Genomic DNA, 25,325 nt, shown 5'->3' with positions numbered 1-25,325 from the left:
AAAAAGTTACCTCAAGCAATGGTATGCCACTCAGAAAGAGAAGCAGAAGTGTGATGAAAATTGGGCCAATAATTGCTATCCACTTCCAGCTTCCAAGTACAGCCAATGAAGCTACAAATACTCCCCACCATAATAATATCTGAAGAAGTGCACAGAAAGAGAGTTCTGGGATAATGAAACCATAAAATAGAAACTATATCAATTTTTATATTTATTTACTAACCAACCTCGCCAAAGTAATTTGGATGGCGAGACCACTTCCACAAACCAATGTCACACCACCTTCCTGTGGTTGACGGCTCCTGTTTGAATTGGAGTTTTTGCTGATCTGATATTGCCTCTATTAGTAATCCAGAAAGATACATGATCCACCCTATTATATCCTGGGCCTGTATGCTTGGGTTTTGATTGCTTGCATTGGCCAACGTGACTGGCAAGCTTACAGTCCAAACCCATATTGCCTGTCACAAAAGATAAGTTCACATTATGTATTCTTTGACAGCTTTTCAAACATTGTTTCTTTAGGGAAAAAGAGTTCAGAAAAATGAAATGGAGAATACTGCTACAGAAGACTATAAAAACAGAGACATGCTGAGAAACACCTGCAAGCTCCAGAATACAGCTAACTGCTTCAAATCATTGCGCATCTTATCCAATCGTCGATCCTCACCCCATTGCAATATACTAAAAAGAAAAGATCAAAAAACAAATTTTAACAAAGGTAAGCAACTAAATGGGCAACGCCAAACAGAGGATTCAGAATGCTATGAAAAGATATTAAAAATAAAATGTGGGCATCAACACCACAGCAAACATCAATAACAATCTGTTCTCAAATTCTTTGATTTTTCTTGAAAGTAGATCTAAAGATATTGACTAGTGCACACCTATACATCTTACTACATTATCAAGGAGGATGAAGATACAAATCTAAAATTTAAATAGAAAACTAACAACACACATATCTGTGATTCTGCACATAGTTAAGTGAAGTGCATGCTCTCATTTTGTGGTGAATTTACTTAATTAAAACATCGCAGAACAAAGACTTTAAAAAGGATTCTGTCTATTAATTCATGTTAGAGCATGATATTTATTAGAGATCTGCGTTTAAGTGTTCCTACAATATGTATAAGACCCTAATGTTATGAGGTTTATCCTTATTATCTAGGATGTCCAGTTCACCTAATTGGCTGCCGGACCAGTCCAAGTTCAAACTGGTACCTGGTCCTGGTATAGTTCAACTGCTGATCTGTGTGGCGTTCGAATTTCAGTCACCCAGTTCAAACCAATCCATTTGGCATTCATACCTGGGCAGAGCAGTCACTAACCGGTTGAATTGATGTCAAACTTAGCCATTTTTTCAACCCAGGGGCAGTAGGATTTATACAAATATAACATTTAAGTTACTATTTTAAGCTGTATATGTATAAATATTGTTAAGATGTTTGAGATAGGTTTCAGCTTGATAGGAGTTAAAATGCAGATTATAGATATTGGGGGTTTTCAACGAATTCCAGACTCGGACAAATTTTAGGATTTGGCATGCCTTCACCAGTGTTATCTCGCACAATTGTCCTGGCTAATTGAGGTCAAATTGAAGTTAGAACAAGGAATTTCTAATGATTCTAACTCATTTCCTAACAAATCACTTGATTTCAATTCTATATTCTTGATAGACCTAGCTCGACCACTTGCTCACACCCGAGATAGACATTACTTTCCAACAAGCCAAAATTACTCAAACTCACTCTCGGACTCAGAGACTTGAAAATTTCTACCACCTAAGACTATGCCAAACATGTTGCCAAGAAATTTTTTTTTAAAAGAGAAGTGAAGAAGATGAAGAAAATGATGAAGAAGAATATCAATAAATTTGTATTCCATTACTTGAACTTCAAACAATGATACTTGATGTTATGATTCAATTTTAATGTTTTGAATCTTTGATATTGAACTTGAAGTATATGATGCTATGATGGGATGATCATGATTCATGATGCTATGATTACAAGTTTATGGTGTTTTTGTTATTTAAATGTTTCTATGATACTATGTGACATTCTAATGCTTTGAGGCTTCATAAATATGTGTGTGTGTGTGCGTGTGTGTGTGTGTAATTTTTATATGTTTTTGTACTAACAAACACAAACCCCCTTTCAAAGTTTTTACGTACCGGCAAACTGGTCCTTTGTACCCATCCTTGGAACCAAACTCGAACCGGGAACTTAGCTTATTAAGTGATTATATGGCTTGGTAAATATATCAAGGGGTGATTGTAAAGTAGATATTAAATAACCAATTGGCAATAAGGTGAAAGGTTGTGATCTAAACTCATCCTAGATTGCCTATAAAATAGGAATATCATATTGTGATTGAGATTCCATTTCAAATTTTGCATATCGCATTGTTGCATATACAATGCACTTGTAGAAGATGAGAGGTATGCATTTGAATTTTGTATAATGCTTGAATTTGGAAGATCTTATGATGAAGAAAGGAAGAAAAGAATACAATAAGATGTTCTTGTTGTGTTTGTTTGTGTGAATACAGTACTATATCTAACTGGTTAGTAAGACCTTCTCACACCTTAGTCTTAAGCTTACTTAAGTTGCTTTTCCTTTTATGTCTCCTTTCATACGATTTAAACGCTTGACATAATCTTGTATATGTTAGGGTTTTTTTTCCCTTGCTGACATAGCAAGGTTATTTCTTTCATTTTATTACTGTTGGAATTACTTTTCTTTCAGGCAGTACAACGTTTCTCATTGAAGCTCTCAACTGTGGAAGGCTTTTTGGCTTTTTTGAGAGATTGTTTTACTTGTGGATTCACAAATGCTCCAACATGGTATTAGAGCTCAAAATCAACAAACCCCTTATCAAAACTTGAGATTTTTTTTCCTTTAGAGTATTAAAAGTTTCGTTGGAGATAAATGCACCTCATTGTTGTAAAAAGAATGTCCAAAAACCCTAAAATCACCTATTCAAGAACTAAAATTAGAGCCTGGAAAAATTCGGGCGATTTTCTTGGCAGCTTGAGGTTCATGCAAAACATTTGGACATCTGCAAAGTGCCATACTAGTCTTGCACAAAAGGCAGCTCCCTGCATCAATTTTCCAGCAATTTGTGCACAATTCCAACTATTGCAAAGAAATAGCAGCAATTTTTTTCAAAGGCTGAAGTGTATAAGATTCTACACTAGTGCCCATCAGCGCCAAGTCACAGATCATGAGATTTTTTTAAGGTTTGTCTATAGCCACAATCACATTTGTAACTGGGTCTTTATATAGGCAGCTAGAGGGGACTTTGCCCATGGTCATATTGTTTGCATAAATCTTGGTCAGACTCATCCCCCTAAGGGGTTAAACCCCATCGTACTACTTGGAATTGCATTTCTCAGGCACCACCAAATCAGCTACCACTGCATTCAACCACCTTGCTACCACTAATCCACTAGTCGTGCAATGCTCTGCCCACTCATCATCGTTCAATCATCTTATTCCTAACATTCAATCACCCAATTGTTTTGTCCAATTGGCCAATCAGTGCCCACCAACCACCAGCCCTTATTTTATGCCATAAAGAGGTTGTTTTCATCTATTTGGCTTAAGTGGGCATATAGCATCAGATTTTTGAAAAAGAACAACCATCGAAAAGCTAGTTTTGAGCACTTTCTATTAGTGCTGGTATTTTTGCTAGATTTTGCTAATGGTGTGTTTTATCACCTATTGAAATCAAATCTTCCTTTTGGACTTTTGGGCTCATAACTCTTTGCTTGGATCTCCTTTTCTAATGATTCTTGCAACACTGTAAAATTAGTATTGCCATCGACATAATGTTCACATTGGATTTTACACATTTTTCACTAGCTATATAGAGATTCACTCTTAAGTGAAAAATCTTTATATTTTTCTCTGGAGCTGTAAAATTTGCAAAATTGGTTTCTTTTTCCTTGCTGTGGGGGAAGTCAATCTTGTTCCTAAAACACATCAAAGAATCATAACACGTTTATTTCCAGCATATAAGTATGTTCTGCAAACACAAATTCAATCACACGATAGATACTAATTCTACTGACTCATTGGTTTCTTTTTCCTTGCTGTGGGGGAGGTCAATCTTGTTCCTAAAACACATCAAAGAATCATAACACGTTTATTTCCAGCATATAAGTATGTTCTGCAAACACAAATTCAATCACACGATAGACACTACTTCTATTGACTCATTGAGCATCTCGCACCAAACAACTTTTACACTTGAAAACCTCAAATGACTAGATTATTCATTTTTAAGAGGTTGTCATGCAGATTGGATTAAACTTCACCTACATTCAATTAGGAATATGAGAGATTTTCCTATAGGAATATTTGGAGTAATTAAGGACATTATCTAATTATTTAATTAATTCTCAGTTAGGAATATAGGAGATTTGCCTACAGGGAGTAATTATCCACTTAAACTAAACTTCGGTGTTTTTTCCTTTCATTAAATTAGGCAAATTATAGCTTAAGTTGTCTCTTTCATTATGATTGTGAGACTTTGCACTAGCTAATTTAATCTTCCTTTAGGGTTTAGCCTAGGGTTCTCTTCATCGTTTTCATAAGGATTCATTGATTCAATTATAACATATTCTTTTGTGCATCAATTTAGAATTATGAGGTTGGAAAATTTATTCTTGCTTGATCTCCATTTTGTCATAGGTGGCATGCTTGCAGATGATTCATGGGATTTTGGGGTCAAACCATCAACTTCAATTTGGTACCAAGGCTAGATATGCTAAGTTTGTCATGAACCAAATTTAATATAAAAATTGTTTGATTATTGTAAATTTCTTCTTAATCATGATTAACCCGTAATTATATTGGGAGTAAATACTCAATTAATAATTAATCACTGTCATTTATTAATATGATTATTAATTATGTTATTATTACCAATCAATTCAATATATAATGAAATCAGTTAATATTATCATGTAATTGACAATATGAACTAAATTGCAATTGATAAATATAACCATTGACTTTAATGGTAAACCAATGCTATAGCATTGATAATAATAAATATAAGCTTAAGTTTTCGATGCCCATAATAATCATTAGTGCTAAGATGACTGACAAGTCAATTATAATTGACTTTGATAAATTACTAATCCTACACAAAACGTATACATTATAGAACAAGAGTAGGGTTGCGTCACATGGGATTGAAATGACAAGGCTTTATCCAACTCATTGCACCAGACCCAATGTGGCAATTATAATGGATTTTACTATGATCTCCTAGGGAGGAGGAGGTTAAGTAGAAAACGATAAGAAAAAAAAGTCTGGACCGGCAGCGACAGTCTGACAAGAAGTGCGGGCTAAGAAGTCTTTTATCATTAGCAGCATTGTAGCTAAGAGAACAAGATAAATATAGTGAAGTAACAAGAAGGGAAGATTAAGAAAGAATAAGAAACAAACTACAATTGCATACTTATAATTATTTTATCCCATCACTTTATCACATTACATGGCCAAAAGAGTGGGTTATAATCATGGATTGATCACACGATGAACCAACATTGAAATGAAGAAAGAAACAAACGGGAATAAGGGTATGATGACGTGGTATCAGATGACAGAAAATAATACATTATAATATGGAAGCTACAAAGCGATTAGAAACCCATAGTGATAAGGAAAGACAAATACCATGACACATAAAGAATTGCTTAGTCAACAAAGAAGAAGACAACATCAACGTTGGAAAGGAATCAACTGTAGCAAACCAAAATAATTATATATATATATATATATATATATATATATATATATACATGCATTGGAAAGAATCAACTGTAGAAAACCAAAATAATTTTACACATATCTATGTATGTGCGCGCATGCACACACATGCACACACACATATTTTTTATATTTATAATATACATATACGTAGGGAAGTATGATATTTTGTCAGACAGTGGTACATTTCAGGTATGTATTCAATTTTCGTTTTACTATAAGCCTTTCCTTTATAGATATAATATTTGCAATGAACTAATTGAGAGAAGAATCCCATAAAGTTAAGAGAATTATATTGCAAGGAAATAATATAAGGAACTTAATTTAGGAATTATGATGGCACACAACACATTGATAATAATTCTTTATGCTTACGGATAATCTTATTTATGTATATATATTCAATATTAGATAACTAAGATTATGTATATATTTATATACATATATAATTATATATAAATGGATATTCAACTTGTGGTCATCAAGGTGTGCACTAATCATGTCATGTGTAATATATTTAAGATTATAATACTTAACCAATTCCATAATCACTCTCTAATACGACCAAGCAGGTAGGGAGTTTGCATAAGGCAAGGAGTAACTCAGTCACATTGGCAAAGATTCCCAAAATGGGCTCTGTCATTTCCATACTTGAGCAGTGGTATTTCTACCATCTGCTTTAGGGTTAGTGATTAGGAGAGGATTAAGGAATTAAAGCTTAAGCATGTATTATAAGTCAATGATTGTTTACAAAAATAGAGAATTAAAATCCTCTTAGTAGGAAACAAACTTATCCAAACCTTAATTGGGAATTTTTAGGGAAAATTAAGACCCTATTTGGGCTCATTACAAAGTTCCTGTCCAAATTCTTCAGAAATCCAGCCTCGAGAATTTTTGATAAACATTGGGTTCAATCTGGTCTCATCATCATTTTCAAAACAGAAGATCGACTAACAATTTGGCAAAATCTGAGAAGTTCAAAAAAAGGAAAAACAAATTGGTTGCAAGATACTTGCATTGGGATTCATGCCAATTTGTTGAAATTGATTAATATGCATGCAGGTACATCAGTTTCTTATTATTTTGTTTTCAAAATTTTCCTCAAAATTATAAAATTTCTGGTTTTTAGCCATCATTTTACCCAGAAAATCCATGAAAAAATAGGTCCGTTAAGATTCAAAAAGCAAAAATTAAAAAAGAGTAACTTTTATTTTGCCTTTTTTAACTTGGTTATGAAAAAGGGTGCCTGTTGCATGCTTCGCAAAGTGGTTATGCCTCCATTTAATAACTTGCACATAATAATTTTTTTATAAAATGTCATTAACTATATTTGTTTCTTATCAAGTCTTCTGCACCTGCTATAATTCTGGCTGGTTATGTATTGATTGTGATAACATTTGACCTTTCCATTTTGATTTTAAAAAACTTCTTTAGAAAGTGCACTTTCTAAAAAGTCACATCTGACAACATACCGTAGAAGGAGAAATAATGCTAGACGAAGCCCCCATATTAGTACCATAAGAGTCAATATGACCTGAAAGTCAGGTTGATAGAACAACATATATCAGTAAGATGCAAAAGAATAGAAGAGTGCACTGCAACTGCTAGAATCCTTATCTGTGAATGGAAAGGAAACAATGTAATGCAAATTCTCCATTTATTTGAGCAATGTACTGAAATTACCATAAATAATTAAAATGTGGTATGGAAAGGACACATTGTTACAACCCAAAATATAATTGAATAGTTAATTAAGAAAAGTATATGATGCTTATTGTAGATTTTGTGGCCTGCAAAGGACAAATGGATTAAGAGAAACACAATAGATGCCCAAGAAACCATTTAAATACAGATTTAAAATCCTTCAGACACATAAAATAAATCCAGATATAGTGAACATGATTAGACTGTCATAGAGATTGTTCAGTGATTCAGTGATTATGGAAAATGTAAATAGATTGTCAGATACTTCCATTTTCAAAATTATACTTTCCATTAATAACCACTAGCTAGGAAAGAAGAATGCATTTGTTAATCTTCAGCCAATATGTGTGTATTTGGCATTTTAAGAGAAGAGCAAGGTGCCCCAGAAGATTGTGGTCATTTCAGCACTATTCATGGCGTAAACCTAGAGTTTCAAAGATATTTAAAAGAGCTATAAATATCTTCCCGGAAAAGTTAAAAAGTACATCCTATTATGTCACCTTTTAACTGTTATGTACAAATGTATGTGCTCATAGAACAAGTACCAAGACTCTAGACACCCTGTCACACTCAACATAAAACACATATAATTGACCAATATAATTTACAAGGTGTTGGGTGTCTATAAGGATAGTTGTTAATAATACAATTGCTATAGATCTAGTGAACTTTCTAACATGTTTTTCAATCATAGGGTATTACTTATTATCCACAACGAAATGGTTGAGTTGAATCTAGTATCAAATGTCTCATGAAAATCATCAAAAGGGAATGCTAAATTCAAACAAGAAAAATGGGCAGACATGTTTTAAATTTTCTATTTGGGATGATAGAACAACATATTAAAGCACAATTTGAAGTGTTATGTTTCCTTTTCTGAATTCGTAGTATTAGCTTAATTTGTCTGAATAAACTTAATTTGTCTGAATAAATTAACGTTACAAAATTGCAAATATATGTCTGTTTTATTATTATAAGTTGCCCTGATATTAATAAAAAATAGTGTCACTAGGAAAGCGAGCCAATTGAAAAACTAAAGTCTGTCTCGAAATGATAGTCAATCTGATATTATATTAAAAAAGGAAAGATATTTCTACACACTTCCAGAAGGGACCTAAAGTTAGTAAAAAGATGATTATAAAAGGAGCTGGACCCAGAGGAAAAGCATTGGAAATATTTTATCAAATTGATTTCATTAATAGTTTGGACCTAGTGTTCGTCTATTTAATCAGAGGATGAAAACACTTGATGCATAGGGGATTGGAAGACAAAAATCCTCTGGTTTTTAAGTAGGCTGAGGACAAATCCCCTCTTGTTTGTTGAGGCAATTCCATTCAAGAATTACATTGTAGAGATTCCATATTTTCAAAAAATGGTGGTTTGCAGTTTTGTCAATATGTTTCAGTTGTGCAATTTTTTGTGTGGTGAGGATTTCAGCAGTAATTCAATGTGATGTGTTTGTTTCTAGATTTTGATATATAGGACGAAGGTTTTCATTTCCGTGTTTTTTTTTTGTGGCATTGTCATATCATTGTACTTGCAATATCAATAAGATTTGTCAGAGTGTTTTGTACAAATTATTGCTCATACTTCTACATGGTGATATATACTCTTGTCATACATAATACTTTTGGTGTTAGACATATGTGACAAATCTGTTGTACAACATAAAAACCCATCTGTATCAATTGTATTTTGGTAGCAACAATTGGGGGAATAGCGACCCACCCCAAGCCCGACATTTCCAGGACAGTGATGGGGCATCCATCAGCCACTACCACTGGGATGGTCGGGGACACCTAGGAGTCCTTGAGTTGTCTCAAGGACGCCCAGGAGTTCCCTAGACATTTTAAAAGTGTATTTTTCTAGAAAACATATTTTTGGCAGTTTGAAGGACATTTTCAGATCATTTGCAAACCTAATATGAGAAATTTATGAGAGTCTGTGGCTGTTATTGCATCCATTATTTCTTATTATGCTGGCTACCCTCAATAAAAACCAGAACTGGGGTTTCTACGTTAGTATTTCCATGTTTGCAATTCATGAGGTCCTAGTGTCATATTTATTCAACAACTCATTATCCAATTCTATTTCCATATATGGTTAATTTCAACGTATAAGGGTCTCATTTAATCAGCGATGAATCCTTATCTCACTGTTCATTAAAATATGAGCCATAATCAACAGACAATATCAGTCATAATTCAATGAGATGTGTTTGTTTCAAGGTATTACTGCATAAAAAGAAGGCTTTCATATTGGCTTTTTTTGTGTGGCATTGCCCTATAATTATACTTGCAATATCAATAAGATTCATCAGAGTGTTTTATACATAGTATTACTCATATTTCTACATGGTGATATATAGTCTTGTCATACATAATACTTCTAGTGTCAGACGTGTGACAAATCTATTGTAAAACATAAAAACTTAGCTGTATCAATTGTATTCTGGTAGCAGCAAATGGGGGAATAGCATAAATGTGATAGGAATTGACATATTTCCTCTATTTGCTTGCAAAACTTTAAGTGGTTTAAAATTTTAAAGCTTCTGTCAAAAATAAGTCACTTGATAGTAATGAAACATGGAAATAAGTCACTTGATCGCAAGGAAACATGGGAACACAATCCCCCCTCCCCCAAGCCCCACATTTCTAGAATGGGGATGGGGCATCCCTCAACCATTACCACTAGGACGGTCAGAGACACCCAGGGGTCCTTGAGTTGTCACAAAAAAAGCCCAAAAGTTACCTGAGTTTCTCGGGGACTTCTAGAAGTCACATGTCCCTAGACATTTAAAAAGTGTACTTCTGGAAGATTGAAGGACATTTTCAGATCATCTGCAAACCTAATATGAAAAATTTATGAGGGCTGTGGCTGTTATTCCATCTATTATTGGCGATTATGCTGGCTACCCTAAATAAAAACAAGAACTGGGGTTTCTATGTTGGTATTTCTATGTTCACAATTCATGAGATGAGTGTCAAATCTATCCAACAGTTCATTATCCAGTTTGTTCCGTATGTGGTTAATTTCAATGGTCTCATATAATCAGTGGTGAATGACAATATCACTGTTCATAAAAATATTAGTCGTAATCAACATTCATATTTGACACATGCAGTTCAGATCTTAGCATTTAGATGTGCTCTACGAGTATGCATCCCACAAAAATACACATGTCCCCTATATGGAGACATTACTGAGACTTAGGGAAAACATCCCCCCTTTACCACCACCTCTGCCACCTTTATCAAGAACAAACCCAAGTTGCTTGCTATATGGAACATGCCATCACATACAAAATTGCAACCTTTAACTTCAAAATTTTTTTTTTCTTTTCATTGCATACTTGCAGAGATGTTCTATTGCAGATTTTGCCTTGAAGATTGCAATTCAAATCAATTTGTATACCAGCACCAACTTGTCCGTCAGCTTCATCATTGTCTCCCCACTGTCTCCTTGTCATCCCAAAAATTAGGCCCTTGGTCCCCTTGTCTCCAAAACTTGTTCCCATGTCCCTGCATTCCCTAGTCAAGAAACTCCGTGGAACTATGGTATTTAGTATTCACATTTTTTCTATTTTACGAATTTGCCAAAGTTTCATTAGAAATGAAATTCTTATATATCTTTCAATAACTAGTTTTTCCGGCATTATATGTATATTAGCACCCCCATCCAACACCTCCTCATCTCCGTCCCTCGATCGTCCCCGAACTTAGGCCATTTGTCCCATTCCTGAAACATGTCCCCCTATCCCCAATGTGTGGACACTACTCGATAGTTGTAAAGGTGTCATTAATTGTTTCATAAATCATTGGTCATAATAAAGAATGGCATACCCTTATGTTGATCACTGTGAAGGAGACATAAATTTCTAGCCATACATCTTCCCCAAATGTTCTTCCTTTTTGCAGGGGACAAACTCTAACATAATCTTTTTGGTCTACCATAAAATAATAAAATAGAGAATTCTACACAAATTAAAAGTCTTTTGAGTATTAGAGAACATCATAATTTATATCAAGATGACATGCTTTATATGACTATAATAGCTTTGTGTAAGTTGTCGTACTCCTTGGGTACTCCAACACAACATTCAAGATAATACTCATCATCTATTTTGTTAGCCATACCATACATTTAAGCACAAATCAATAACTACATGGTATATTATTATTATTGCATTTTGCAGTTACTATATACAATAAAAAAAAATTGATATTGCATTAGTTTTAATAAAATTATTATTTTAGAATTTTATGTCGAAGGTTTCTACAATATTGGTTTAAAAAGCAACATTTTTTCAATATTGAAAATTGGTTTTGAATTATGATATCGCTTGGATATATCTGTAGAAACACATTAGAGAAGTCCTCTTGATATTGTAATTAATAGTTAATCATTGTAGCTGAGTTTAGAAGGCTTAGCCACATAGACTGGCACAATACTAATTCAGAATTTCTATTTGCAATTTTCCATAGATCATAAGCCAAGCAGCTTGCCACTAGCAATGCATTTTGATTTAATTCTACTCTAGTGTAGCACGGGCCTTAGCGATTAGGGGATGAGGTGAGGACTGGATGGGTTCCTGAGATAGGGAGAAAAACTTCAATTTGGGGATGATGGGGTGGTGGCTGTTGGAGGGTAGCAGTGATATATAATAATATATAATACTTGAAATGCTAAATATGAAAAGATGCATAATGGTGTAATAAACAAAATAGCAAAATTATATATGCCAATATTAAATATTGAATACTTGAACATTGAAAAATGAACAATGGAACATTGCATATCGAATTACTAACTAGAAATTAGAATACTAAATAACATTATTGAAATTGCAAATGGAAGATTTCTATTATGTCAAAAATATCATAAAGATGATTACAATGAGTGGGATGATATCAAAACAAGTACAAAATGTCAAAATGTAGTGCAAAGAGGCCTCTAATCATCCCATAAGGCACATACCTTATCATTGGAACTATTGGATTCCTCATGGTCAAGATCCACCAAACAAACACCAACCCTACACTTGAAGCCACTGTATCCTAATATTTATCAATTTGTGTTGGCTCCTTTAGCTCTACATCATATGTTGGGCTCTCCTTGTACACATGTCTTGCGGTCGATGATACACAAGGTACCATATACAACCACTAGCTTCTTTGCTCTCCTAGAGGTAAGTTTGTTCCTCTTAAGAAAGTGGATGAAGCTATAAGTAGACCAATTCCACTCGGTACGAACCTTGCCAACAATCTAAGCATCAAGCATCCTATCGATGCACCTGAAGAACCCTATCCTTACCTCATCATCTTGAATTCATGTAATTCTACTAGGCTTAGGCATGTACAAATTGGATTCAATGCACAAGCAGCCATGTGCAAGGGAACATAAAACTTGTCCTATTTGTGCTAAATGATTGGCCAAATGTGCTCATTGTAGATTGCTAAAGTGGAGTCCTCTCACATAGCAGTCCTCATTTGGTCAAGCATAGAATCGCTACACTCATACACCTCTCCAAGGGTAGGTGCATCCCCATCACCATATATGATCACCTAGAATACCAGAGTAATGATAGAGATAATGTATTTTGCATCATTCCAAATTGGATCAATTTTCACTATCTATTTCACCCTCTTTCCCCACTTCGTCTTGGCCTCAGCCTGCCGATTGCACTCATTTGTCATAACCATGAGTTGCGGTGCCTCTTACAAAACTCAAGCATTATCTCCAAGAGAATGTAATAGGACGTATATCTGATCTCAACTGGTTTCAAGAACACCTTTATGAAGCTCCTAAAGAGTGCATTTAAAGTGTGATGGTCCCCACCTTATATAAGGCAGGTAACTAATGTTTTTAGTTAACCCCAACCTATTTCTTTTTTTTACTAATAAAGCATCATATTTCGTAGCTTAGGAAGTTAGATTAAAAATATAATTCTGAGATGCTAAATTCAAATTTCTAATTGGCCTAAACAGAATTTGGTGTGGTTTAATTGCTTTTTCTAAAATTAATATTAGAATAATAATTAGAGAAGACAGCTGGCAAGGGTAATGATGCATTTATTGTGCATCAGATATCTTGGGGAAAGTCAGTGGAAAGAAGGTGCAATTAATTCCACTTCAGGAGGACCACCGACATGAGACTTACATAACAAACACATAGGTGCCCTTCACTTACTAATTTACTGAATAGCATTTTGATTGGGGTTTTAGTTGGAGCAAATTGACAGCTACAAGTATATCTGTAATTAGGGTTTTAATTTCTTGTAGATGCGTACAAAAATCTACAAACAATATGGCCATGTCTGATTAGATTTAACATAACACAGAAGAGAAGATTAAAAAATTCTTTGTTTTCCTGCGTTGTATTAGAGCTATATAGAGGGTTCTTTTAAAACAAAAGTGAGGGTTTGGTTAGTCATGCATATTTGTCTAGATTAGTTGAATGCATGGTATAAAATTTAATTGTTGTTCGATGGTCTTGAGTTTTTGGGTGTCTTTGCAAATTTTTGTAAATCTAACATTTTTTCGTCTGTATATATAATTTCATTCCTGCATTATCTAACTGTGCTTGAGTGCATAGGCTTTTGCTTTTTTCAGCTGTGGAATCTGTCAGTCACTCCTCTGATTTTTGACATAAAAGTCAATGAGCGTTGGTCTACAGAATGCCAATCTACTTGAAAGGGGAGCAGGAGGTATATAGCTGACAGGGAAGGAGCCCAATGAATCTATTTTGTTAGGCCCGCTGAGAAACCCATCTCCATGTTTGCTGCTTTCATTATTGTCAATAGTTCTATTCCTTGGAATGTAACTAAGAAAAACGTGTTTTTTATCCACATAACATGATGCTCCTGGAAGACTCTTTTACGTAAGCTGAAAGGACCCTCAAAGTGACCTACTGGGAACTGGGCCATTATAATCTCGGCTTCATGTTTTAGGTTTCTATCAATATCAATTAAGAGAGGTGTGCTATGGAGCCGCTTTAGGATTCTTTTTGAGCCAGACAGTTTCAATAAACTTTCAAAGCAAGGTTCCCTTTTTATATGCTAGAGCTATAGGCTGAAACTTAACTAACTATTAAGATTGATTCCTCTATTTCTGCAAGTATTTTTTTAGCATAAAGAGTGATGGGGACACAACCTAAGACCAAAATGAACACAACAAAAAAAGGGAAATATTATTATCAGGAGTGATCTGCTATTACATTTTGTACAAAGAAAACAGACCCAAAGACATGCCCTATGGGCTTACAATGTTATCTGAATCTAGAGAACATGTTCCTTCAGTACCTTCTCCCAAACTCCATCGCGAACTGCCTTTACAATGCCATAAATGTTCTTAAATAAACCACAATTAGGTTTAGGGTTAGGAATACATTCTACAATATGCCATTTGGCATCCACCACCAAAATAGAAGGTTTTAGAAACCACGTTAGAAGTCAGCATAAAATTAGAAGAATCCAAAAACAGTAGTCCATCTTCCGGAAGGCATAAATTTTGATCCGAGATTTTGATTGACGAATCGTTTACATTTCTGGAAAGCTCTCGAAGCGCTCTATAGCCCTATGGACCAGCTTTGCTTGTCCCCCATTTTTCGGGCCCGTACGAGGCCATTTAGTGCTTCAAATCTGACTTCAAAACACTCTTAGAAGGTCTCCGGGCAACTTAAAACTACAATAACTTTCAAAATGTAAAGCCTTTTGACCTGATATTTTTTCTAGAGTGCTTTAAATTACAAATATAATCATCCCTCCAATTTACACCTTCTAACTCATCATAATTATAGCTCAATTACAAAATAACCCATTTTCTACATTGGCACATATCCCAAGGTGCTCAAAAACTCTAACCCAGAAAACCAATAGTGGAATTATGAGAGTTGGAATCTTTATTTGACCCAAACGGGTATCCAAAAATGAGAACACTTTAAACAGAAACTAACTCTAAGCATATTTTTGGGTGATACAAGATTGCCCTTACACCACTGGATGCTCCTGCATCAGACACCTAGAATAGATTGAAAAGTGACCCTGTCACTTTATAGCTGGTAGAGGGAAACCCAAATGGGCAACCTCTGTTGTGGATATCCAAGTTGAGTCTTCTATTGGTCGCCCTTCCCATTTCACCAGGTATTTTTCATACTGTTTGTTTCTGGTACTCCGGCCCACACGACTATCCAAAATCTCTTCTATCTCTTCCTTCTTAGAAGTAGGAATTAGACATGGCTCCGGCATCAACACCTCATCTGCACCATCATCATGATATTCTGTTAAGTCTGCAATATTGAAAATAGGAGAAATATGAATCCCATCTAGTAACTCCACCTCATGCATTTCTTGAATCATGTTTCTTCAAAATTTTGCAGAGGCCAAATTTCTTCATCTTCAGCTTGTTGTAGGTACCCACTGGAAAATATTCCTTTCTTAAGTGTACCATAACCAGATCCCCTACTTGGAACTCTTTATCTCTCCTCCTTTGATCTACCCTAGCTTTATACTGTTGGCTCATCTTGGTAATGTGTGCATGGACCTCCTCATGTAGGTTCTTAACATATTCAACAAATTCTTCTACCTTGGCACTTGTCCTCTCCCCTTGCTCCATCTTCTTCAATTTTGGTGCAGTCCTTGGACTACTCCCATACACAATTTGGAATGGTGATCTACCAATACTCCTGTTTACAGAATTATTGTAAGCAAATTCTGCTTGTGGTAAAATCAAATCCCATCCCTTGGGCTTATCTCCTACTAAACACCTCAACAAATTGCCCAAACTTCTATTTACCACTTCTGTTTGTCCGTCAGTCTACGGATGATGTGTAGAACTGAACTTCAATTCCGTCCTCAACTTTTTCCACAAAGTCCTCCAGAAATACCTCACAAATTTGGTATCTCTATCAGAAACAATACACTTTGGGAGACCATGTAGTCTCACCACCTCTTCGAAAAACAAATCTACAATATGTATTGCATCATGAGTCTTGTGGCATGGAATGAAATGTGCCATCTTGGAGAACCTATCAACCACCACAAATACTGAGTCATTACCCCTTTGTGTCCTTGGCAATCCAAGAACAAAATCCATACTTATGTCCTCCCAAGGCTTCAATGGAACAGTCAATGGCTAATAGAGTCCAATATTTTGACTAAATCCTTTGGCTGCTTAACATACTTGACAACTCTGCACAAACTTCTTCACACCTTGTGAGAATTGAGGCCAAAAATAATGTTCTCTAAGAATGGCATTAGTCTTATCTCGACCAAAGTGTCTTGCCATCCCTCCACCATTTCTCCTTGATCAAGTTTTCCCTCATAGAACTCCTTGGAATGCATAATTGGCTGACCTTGAACAACATACCATCCTGAATCAAATAATCTAGCCACCTAGTCCTGTCTAGAGTAATAAGTTCTTTACAAGCCTTCCATGCTTTAGCAAAATCAAGATCCTCAGGGTACAGATTCTTGAGTTCATCAAACCCAACCACTTCAACCTGCATTACTGTCAGCAACAACTGTCTCCTACTTAATGCATCTACAACCCTATTAGATCTTCCACTTCTATGTTTCAATACAAATGTATAGCTTTGCATGAACTCTGCCCATTTCAAATGTCTCTGATTCAATTTACCTTGGCTATTTAGGTACTGTAATGCCTGGTGATCAGTATACAAGACAAATTCTTTTGGCAACAAATAATGCCTCCATTTCTTTAAGGCCTGAACTCCTGATCATAAACAGAATACTTCTTCTTTGCATCATTCAGTTTTTTACTAAAATAGGCAATAGGCTTACTTTCTTGGCTCAATACAGCCCCAATAGCACTGCTACTAGCATCGCAATCCACCTGGAACACTTCACTAAAATCAGGAAGTGCCAACACAGGTTGTTCTGTCACTTTCTTCAATAATTCAAAATTCCTTGCAGCTCCTGTAGTCCACTTGAACTCTTTTCTATTTACCCTCATTGTTTCAGTCAAGGGTGCACATATGCCACTGAAATTCCTAATGAACTTCCTATAGAAACTAGCCAAACCATGGAATGACCTCACCTCAGTAGCAGACCTTGGAGTAGGCCATTCCAAGATGGCTTTTACCTTCTCTGGATCCATTTTGAGACCCTCTACTGATAAAACAAACCCCCAATAGACTAACTCCTTTTTGATGAAGCTACACTTCTTCAAATTAATCAACAATTTTTCTTCCCTCAACCTTTCAAGGACACTACGAATGTGCAATAAATGTTCATCCAAAGATTTGCTGAAAATTAAAATATCATCCAGATAGACAATAACAAATTTTCCCAAGAATTTCTTTAGTACCTCATTCATAAGCCGCATGAAGGTGCTTGGCGCGTTGGTCAATCCAAAGGGCATGACTAACCACTTATATAGACCCTCCTTGGTCTTGAATGCAATCTTCCACTCATCTCCCTCTCGTATTCGTATCTGGTGATAGCCACTCTTGAGATCTATCTTTGTGAAGTACTGAGCTCCACTCAAACAGTCCATAAAATCATTCATTCTTGTAAAGGGAACCGATACTTGATGGTTATTCTATTTATAGCCCGAGAGTCTGTACACATTCTCCATTCTCCATCCTTCTTTGGTGCTAGCACTGGAAATACTGCACATGGACTCAGGCTCTCTCAAATCAAACCTTTCCTCAACAGCTCCTGAACTTGTCTATTTAGCTCCTCAGTTTCAGCCTTGTTAGGAAAACTAGCTCCAAGGATTAAATCTATTTGATGGCTGATTTGCCTTACTGTTGGCAACCCTTCTGAAACATTATCAGAGATGACATCTCCATACTCAATTAATAGACTTGAAATTTCAATTGGAATTTCACTACTACCTTCCTTATCCTTTCTAGGAATCAAAGCATAACACATACGTTGATGTTTCATGCCATCCAAAAATTTTCTTCCATCAACAAGACATACCCTAGCACTACTGCATACCTTTTCACTTTCCTTTATCAAGGGCTTCAGTTTGTCGCGAACTCCATCTTTTGTCAGAGAGTATGTATTTGCATGACCATCATGTACAACATGCCTATCAAACTGCCATGGCCTTCCCAACAATAAATGGCAGACATCCATTGGAATGATGTCACAGAGAACCTCATCATGGTAACTTTCAATCTTGAACTTCACCAGGCATTGTTCACTAACCAGGACCTTATGATCATCCTTCACCCAAGCAATCCGATAGGGTTGGGGGTGTTTCTCACTCTTGAGCTTTAGCTTTGAGACCATCTCCTTTGACACCAAGTTGTCAGTGCTTCCACCATCAACAATCACATCACAACATTTACCCTCGCACTTGCACCTGGGACGAAACAAACTCCTTTGTCCAGATTCAGTCTCACCACTTAGTAAGACCCTTTCATTTACTAGAACCTCTCCTCTTTCTGCATCCTCTAAATGTGATGACTGTGCATCCTCATCCACATGAGCAACCCTTGCTTGACCATCAATTCTCCTATCTGTTCTTCCTTGGCGTTGAGGGCATTCAAAGGTACGATGACCTTCTTCATTGCAATGAAAACAGGTACTCGGAAGCCTCCTCTTCCTGAACCTTGTCCACGTCCTCTACCTCTTCCTCACTGGTCTCCAAAGTTTTGATCACGGAAGCGGTTGAAACCCTCGTTCCTCTAGTTCCTACTAGTACCCACATCTTCATTTTTCTTCTGGTTCTCATTTCGCCTCCAAATGACCTATCATTGCCCCTTCCTCCTTGACCATGCCCTCTTTGTCTTCCTTCAAACCTTTTATTTAGCTTCTCCTCAACTCGCAGGGCAAATTGGTATGCCTCTTCAATGCTAGTCATTCTAAATAAACTCCTCCTGAATGCTAGGTCTTAACCCACTAAGGTAACGGGCAACCTTCTCCTTGTTTGCTTCTGCATGCCTTGCCCTAATAAGAACTCAGTAAAATTCCTCTGCATATTCCTGGACAGATTTTTCTGCTTTCTTTAACCCTTGCATTTTCTTGAACAAATCAAGCTCGTAATCAACAGGAATGAACTGCTTCTTTAGTTTGTCCACCATGCGATCCCATCTCATGATTTTCTCCTTTCCTCTTCTATTTTTTTCCAGCTGAATCTCTTGCCACCAGATTTTGGCATGGCCTTTCATTTTGGCCTTTGCAAACTTAACCCTATCTAGGTCTCTGATATCCTCATACTCAAAATATTCCTCTAGTTCATTAATCCAATCAATCAACTCATCTAGGTTTAGATTTCTCGAAAACATACCCACATCAATTTTAGGTCTTTTTCCAAGCTTAGCAATGGCCCTAAAAAGCCTCTCCTTTGCCTGGCTTAGGACTTCCCTGTTGCCTTCCCCTTCTTGTCCAATATTATCTTTTTCATTTTCTTCCTCACTTTCGTCGCCTACGACAACATTCATTCCTCTGTGGATCTCCTCCTGTAATGCTTGGACTTGTCTTTGGAGGGCTTTAACCTCAGGAGTAACAACTCCAACCCTTCCACCACATTCCCTTCGTGGAGGCATCTTCTCACTATATCAAACCTACAACCACACAGTCTTAGTGCAAACTGCCTCATAGTTAGCGCTCTGTCTACACACTCAGAAAAACCTGCTCTGATACCACTTGATAGGGACACAACCCAAGACCAAAACGAACACAACAGGAAAAGGGAAATATTATTATTAGAAGTGATTTGCTATTACATTCAGTACAAAGAAAAAAGACCCAAAGGCATGCCCTATGGGCTTACAATGTTATCTGAATCTGGAGAAAATCTTTCTTCAGTACCTTCTCCCAAACTCCATCGAGAATTGCCTTTACAATGCCAAAAATGTTCTTAAATTGATGCAGGAGCATCCAGTGGTGTAAGGGCAATCCTGTATCACCCAAAAATATGCTTAGAGATAGTTTTTGTTTAATGTGTTTTTATTTCTGGATACTCATTTGGGTCAAATAAAAGTTCCAACTCTCATAGTTCCACTATTAGTTTTTTGGGTTAGAGTTATTAAGCACCTTGGGATACGTGTAAATGGAGAAAATGGGTTATTTTGTAATTAAGCCAAAATTATGATGAGTTAGAGGGTGTAATTTGGAGGGATGATTATACTTGTAATTTAAATCGCCCTAGAAAAAGAATTAGGTCAAAAGGCTTTACAGTTAGAAAGTTATTGCACTTTTAATTTTCCTCGAGACCTCTTAAGAGCGCTTCAAAGTTAGATTTGGGGCACTAAATGGCCTCGTATGGGGCCGAAAATTGGCGAACGAGCAAAGCTCATTCTTAAGGCTGTAGAGCGCTTCGAGAGCTTTATGGAAATGTAAACGGTTCGTCAATCGGAGTCCCAATTCAAAAGTTATGCCTTCCGGAAGTTGGGCTACCGTTTCTGGATTCTTCTAATTTTACACCGACTTCTAACGAAATTTCTGGAACCTTTTGTTTTGGTAGTGGATGCCAACTGGCATATTCTAGAATGTATTCCTAACCCTAAATGAATTGGGGTCTATTTAAGAACATTTCTGGCATTGTAAAGACAGTTCTCAGTGGAGTTAGAGATAAGGTACTATGTGGAGGATTTCCTTCTCTAGAATCATACTATTGTAAGCCCATAGGGCATTTTTCATTGATAATAATATTTTCTTTTCCTATGTGTTCATTTTGGTTTTTGGTTGTGTTACCATCAAGTGGTATCAAAGTAGATTTTCTTGAGTGTGTAGACAGAGCGCCGACTGTGAGGCAATTTGCACCAGGACTGTGTGGTTGTGGGTTTGAGACAAAAAGATGCCTCCACGAAGGGAATGTGGTGGAAGGGTCAGAGTTGTTACTCCTGAGGTTAAAGCCCTCCAGAGACAAGTTCAAGCATTGCAGGAGGAGATCCGCAGAGGAATGAATGTTGCCATAGGCGACGAAAGTGAGGAAGAAAATGAAGAAGAGGAAAGTATTGCACAGGAAGGGGAAGGTGACAAAGAAGTCCTAAATCAGGTAGAGGAAAGGCTTTTTAGGATCATTTCTAAGCTTGGAAAAAGCCCTAAAATTGATGTGGATATGTTTTCAGGAAATCTAAACCCGGATGAGTTGATCGACTAGAATAATGAACTAGAGGAGTGTTTTGAGTACAGGGATATTAGGGACCCAGATAGGGTTAAGTTTGTGAAGGCCAAAATGAAAGGCCATGCCAAAATCTGGTGGCAAGAGATTCAGTTGGAAAGAAATAGATGAGGAAAGGAGAAAATCACAAGATGGGATCGCATGATGGACAAACTAAAGAAGCAATTCATTCTTGTTGATTACGAGTTTGATTTGTTCAAGAAAATGCAAGGATTAAAGCAAGCAGGAAAATCTGTCTAAGAATATACAAAGGAATTTTATCAACTTCTTATTAGGGCAGGGTATGCAGAAGCAAGTAATCATTACCTCAGTGGGTTACGACCTAGTATTCAGGAGGAGTTAAGTCTAGTTAGAATGACTAGCATTGAAGAGACATACCAGTTTGCGCTGTGGGTTGAAGAGAAGCTAAATTAAAGGTTTGAAGGAAGCCAAAGACGGTGCGGTCAAGGAGGAAGGGGCGGCAGTAGGTCATTTGGAGGCCGAAATGAGACCCAAAAGAAAAATGAAGATGTTGGTACTAGCAGAAACAAGAGAAATAAGTGTTTCAACCACTCCCGTGATCAAAACTTTGGAGATCAGAGAGGAAGAGGTAGAGGACGTGGACAAGGATCAAGAAGAGGAGGCTTCTGTGGTACTTGTTTTCATTGTAATGAAGAAGGTCATCGTGCCTTTCAATGCCCTCAACGACAAGGAAGGAGATATAGGAGAGCTGATAGTCAAGCAAGGGTTGCTCATGTGGATGAGGATGCATAGTCATCGCATTTAGAGGATGCAAAAAGAGGAGAGGTTCTAGTAAATGAAACGATCTTATTAAGCAGTGAGACTGAACCTGGACAAAGGAGGAGTTTGTTTTGTACCAGGTGCAAATGGGAGGATAAGTGTTGTGATGTGATTGTTGATGGTGGAAGCACTGACAACTTGGTGTCTGAGGAGATGGTCTCTAAGCTAAAGCTCAAGAGGGAGAAAGACCCCCAACCCTATCGGATTGCTTGGTTGAAGGATGATCATAAGGTCCAGGTCAGTGAACAATGTTTGGGAGTTACCATGATGAAGTTCTCTGTGACATTATTTCAATGGATGGCTGCCATTTTGTAATGACCCTCTCTATAAAGGCCACAGAAACCCTCAAACTGAACTTAGGAATTTTGTCAAACACTTGGCGTGTAACAGTAACAATATTCAGAATATGGTAATTTCAGATTTGATACTTTCAGAATATAATCACAGAATTACAATATATATAAAGCCATTGAACTATATTTCAATTACAATGCAATAAATTCTGAAATTATTTTATTACCAATTCTGGACTGATTATTACAATGACTGTATGACAGCAAATTTACCCAAAAATTGACATATATTTCAGAATGCAAGAACCTGGTTTGAAGAACTATGGAAGAACACCACGTTTTGCTGCAGATCGTTGATGAAGACCTCCAACCGCACCCCCAAACTGTCCTTAATTTGCTGCTGCTGCCCAAACTAGCAGGGCCGTACCAGGCCGTACCTGTACGGCTGCTGAAATAAAATAATATTAAGGTTTTGGGACCCCTAAATGCAAGGAAAATGGGCGCCTAGGGTTAGGTAGTAACCCTGTAAAACCATAAAAAATAACTCCAAGGGGTTGAGGAGATATGAGCAATTATGTGGTTCCGAACCCTGCTTTGCCAATTCTGAAAATGCACTTATTCTGTCTTCAAACTCTTGTCAAATGCTTCTCCAATGATAGGGCAAATCTGAAATCCTTATTCCAACCAAAAACAAACCCTAACAACGAATTCTCAATAAGCTCCAATGAGATGGCTGAATACCAACTCCAATTATGCAACAATTCAGGTGATATTTCACACCCTCAAAGTCGCCAATCCAAGGGAGTGATTCGTTCCCAAAGATCGAATAATTTGCAGATCCAAAGTCTACAAATGTCTTCACAATGAAGAAGTAGAAGAGTTCTCCAATCCAAGCATGTCCAAATGAGAGGCCCAGCCCTCTATTTATTCACTTTTCTAAGAAGTTGCTAGAACTTCTAGAAACATCCTTTATAATTTCTCATTATAATGCACTTTTTTATAATAAAGTAATTTTGTAAAATAAAAAGTGCAACTCAAATTAAAATTATAACATGTGGGCCCCAATATCACATAATGATAAAATATAACCTCTTAACACTTCTTCAAGAGCAAGATATGACTATCTGATCCGCAGAATTGACTCTCTTTCCACACCATTTGCCTACGAGAGTCTGGAATAGGCAAATCCATGATCAATGCCATGTCGAACTAAAGAGGGGACATTACACATTTATTGTTTGGAAGACCGTGGCAATTTGATAGGCATGATGTACATGGTGGTCATGCAAATACATAATCTTTGACAAAGGATGGGATTCGCCACAAACTAAAGCCCTCGATAAAGGAAGGTGAAAAGGTATGCAGTAGTGCTAGGATATGTCTTGTTGATGGAAGAAATTTTTTGGATGGTATGAAACATCAACATGTGTTATGCTTTGATTCCTAGAAAAATAAGGAAGGTAGTAGTGAAATTCCACCTAAAGTTTCAGGTCTATTAAGTGAGTATGGAGATGTCATCTTTGATAATGTTCCAGAACGGTTGCCACCAGTAAGGTAGATCAGTCATCAGATAGATTTAATCCCTAGAGCTAGTTTATCTAACAAGGCTGCTCATAGGATGACTCCTATTGAAACTAAGGAGCTAAACAGACAAGTTCAAAAGCTATTGAGGAAGGGTTTGATTCGAGAGAGCTTGAGTCCATGTGCAGTACCTGCAGTACTAGCACCAAAGAAGGATAGAGAATGGAGAATGTGCACAGACTCTCAAGTTATAAACAGAATAACCATCAAGTATCAGTTCCCTTTGCCAAGAATGGATGATCTTATGGACTGCTTGAGTGGAGCTCAATACTTCACAAAAATAGAGCTCAAGTGTGGCTATCACCAGATACGGATACAAGAGGGTGATGAGTGTAAGACTGCATTCAAGACCAAGGAGGGTCTATATGAGTGGTTAGTCATGCCCTTTGGACTGACCAACGCGCCAAGCACCTTCATGCGGCTTATGAATGAGGTACTAAAGAAATTCTTGGGAAAATTTGTTATTGTCTATCTCGATTATATTTTAATTTTCAGCAAGACTTTGGATAAACATTTATTGTACACTCGTAGTGTCCTTGAAAGGTTGAGGGAAAAGAAATTGTTGATTAATCTAAAGAAGTGTAGCTTTGTAAAAAAATAGTTAGTCTACTTGGGGTTTGTTGTATCATCTGAAGGTCTCAAAATGGATCCAGAGAAGGTAAAGGCCATCTTGGAATGGCCTACTCTAAGGTCTGCTACTAAGGTGAGATCATTTCATGGTTTGGTTAGTTTTTACAAGAAGTTCATTAAGAATTTCAGTGGCATATGTGCACCCCTGATTGAAACAATAAGGGGGATAAGAAAGAGTTCAAGTGGACTACAACAACTACAAGGAGTTTTGAATTGTTGAAGAAGAAGGTGATAGAACAACCTGTATTGGCACTTCCTAATTTCAGTAAAGTGTTCTAGGTAGATTGTGATGCTAGTGGTAGTGCTATTAGGGTTGTATTAAGCCAAGAAGGTAAGCCTATTGCATATTTTAGCGAAAAATTGAGTGATGCAAAAAAGAAGTATTTTGTTTATGATCAGGAGTTCTATGCAATCGTTCAGGCCTTAAAGAAATGGAGGCATTATTTATTGCC

General features: G+C 36.6%; 1 protein-coding gene across 1 annotated transcript in view; it reads right to left on the bottom strand.

Annotated features, from left to right (window-relative positions):
• The window catches only part of LOC149566301 (uncharacterized), a 115,731-nt gene that overhangs the window by 908 nt on the left and 89,498 nt on the right, over positions 1-25,325 (bottom strand). Inside the window, exons 4-7 of the mRNA XM_089819713.1 lie at positions 7,259-7,320; positions 603-684; positions 228-461; positions 11-139 (exon numbers count right to left, since the gene is read on the bottom strand). Coding sequence (XP_089675839.1) covers positions 11-139; positions 228-461; positions 603-684; positions 7,259-7,320 — 507 coding nt within the window. The remainder of the gene's footprint in view (positions 1-10; positions 140-227; positions 462-602; positions 685-7,258; positions 7,321-25,325) is intronic.

This window comes from Cupressus sempervirens, chromosome 3 (genome assembly GCF_028749045.1).
Source record: "Cupressus sempervirens isolate cs-2001-9-10 chromosome 3, ASM2874904v1, whole genome shotgun sequence".
In the NCBI taxonomy this organism is placed as follows: domain Eukaryota; kingdom Viridiplantae; phylum Streptophyta; class Pinopsida; order Cupressales; family Cupressaceae; genus Cupressus; species Cupressus sempervirens.
The sequence above is the reverse complement of the archived record's forward strand: the minus strand, read 5'-3'. Positions and strand labels throughout refer to the sequence as shown.